Here is an 888-nt window from a genome sequence, read left to right on the forward strand (position 1 = left end):
CACTGAGGTTCATCCCAGTCCAGCTCATAGAACACAACCACAAGGGCGGGCACCAGATTCAAGTGCTTGTTCATCCAGCCAGTCTTTAAGATCCCTTTAGGAATATACCACTCATATGAGGTTCTCTGCAAGCATTGGCAAAAGTTGGAAAGAGTTACTTGATACAAATAGTAGCAGAATCCACCTGTGACTGGATGTTAGGTGGTACTTCATGCATATAAATCCATTTTTAAGATGAAGACATTCAGGCTCAGAGAAATTGTAGAAGAACTATCAAGTGGCAGGGGTAGATTCTCAAGCCTGGAGTCCACTGAAAAACCGACAAAACCCAAAGGAGTTTCTAATGACTTCACACCACCTCTCACACAGAGTTTCTAATGACTTTACTCCACCTCTCAAACACAGTGGAAAATCTACCCTTTTCCAGTTAAGTTTCATTTATATTCCTCAACCTTTTCAGTTTCTGTTCCAGACAAAACAAAGTATTATCCAAAGTCTAAGATGGCTTCATTTATTTCAAAGACATATTGTTTTGGCAGTACTTCATCTTACTTGTGCGTAAAGTAAAAAATTAAGGAAAATTCTTAAATATGGCAGCATACCAGCAGCCACTCGTGTGAGTGCTAAGTGCTGTTTAAGGAGAAAATGCAGTAGAGTTATATCCTGGCCATGAAGGATTCAGCTGAACTCTGACATTACTTCCAAATCACTGTACTGACTCAGGAGACCTGGTGGCATAGTGGATATGTACTAAGTTGCTAACTGCTAGGTCAGCAATTCCAGACCACCACCATCTCCTTGCCTGGAGTAGAAAGTTTCAAGTGATTTTAGTTTGATATAGTTAGATTAAAATGTATCATTTTATTTGATCCTCCATTTGACCCATTT

The 888-nt window shown here is 39.6% G+C and overlaps 1 protein-coding gene across 1 annotated transcript in view; it reads right to left on the bottom strand.

Annotated features, from left to right (window-relative positions):
• TRAPPC11 (trafficking protein particle complex subunit 11) overlaps positions 1 to 738 on the bottom strand; it is a 52,384-nt gene extending 51,646 nt beyond the window's left edge. Inside the window, exons 1-2 of the mRNA XM_045286571.1 lie at positions 700 to 738; positions 4 to 125 (exon numbers count right to left, since the gene is read on the bottom strand). Of these exons, the coding sequence (XP_045142506.1) occupies positions 4 to 125; positions 700 to 738 (161 nt within the window). The remainder of the gene's footprint in view (positions 1 to 3; positions 126 to 699) is intronic.
• Positions 739 to 888: the final 150 nt, after the last annotated feature.

This window comes from Echinops telfairi, unplaced genomic scaffold, assembly GCF_000313985.2.
Source record: "Echinops telfairi isolate 266 unplaced genomic scaffold, ASM31398v2 ScPeMD7_9;HRSCAF=40, whole genome shotgun sequence".
Classification (NCBI taxonomy): Eukaryota; Metazoa; Chordata; class Mammalia; order Afrosoricida; family Tenrecidae; genus Echinops; species Echinops telfairi.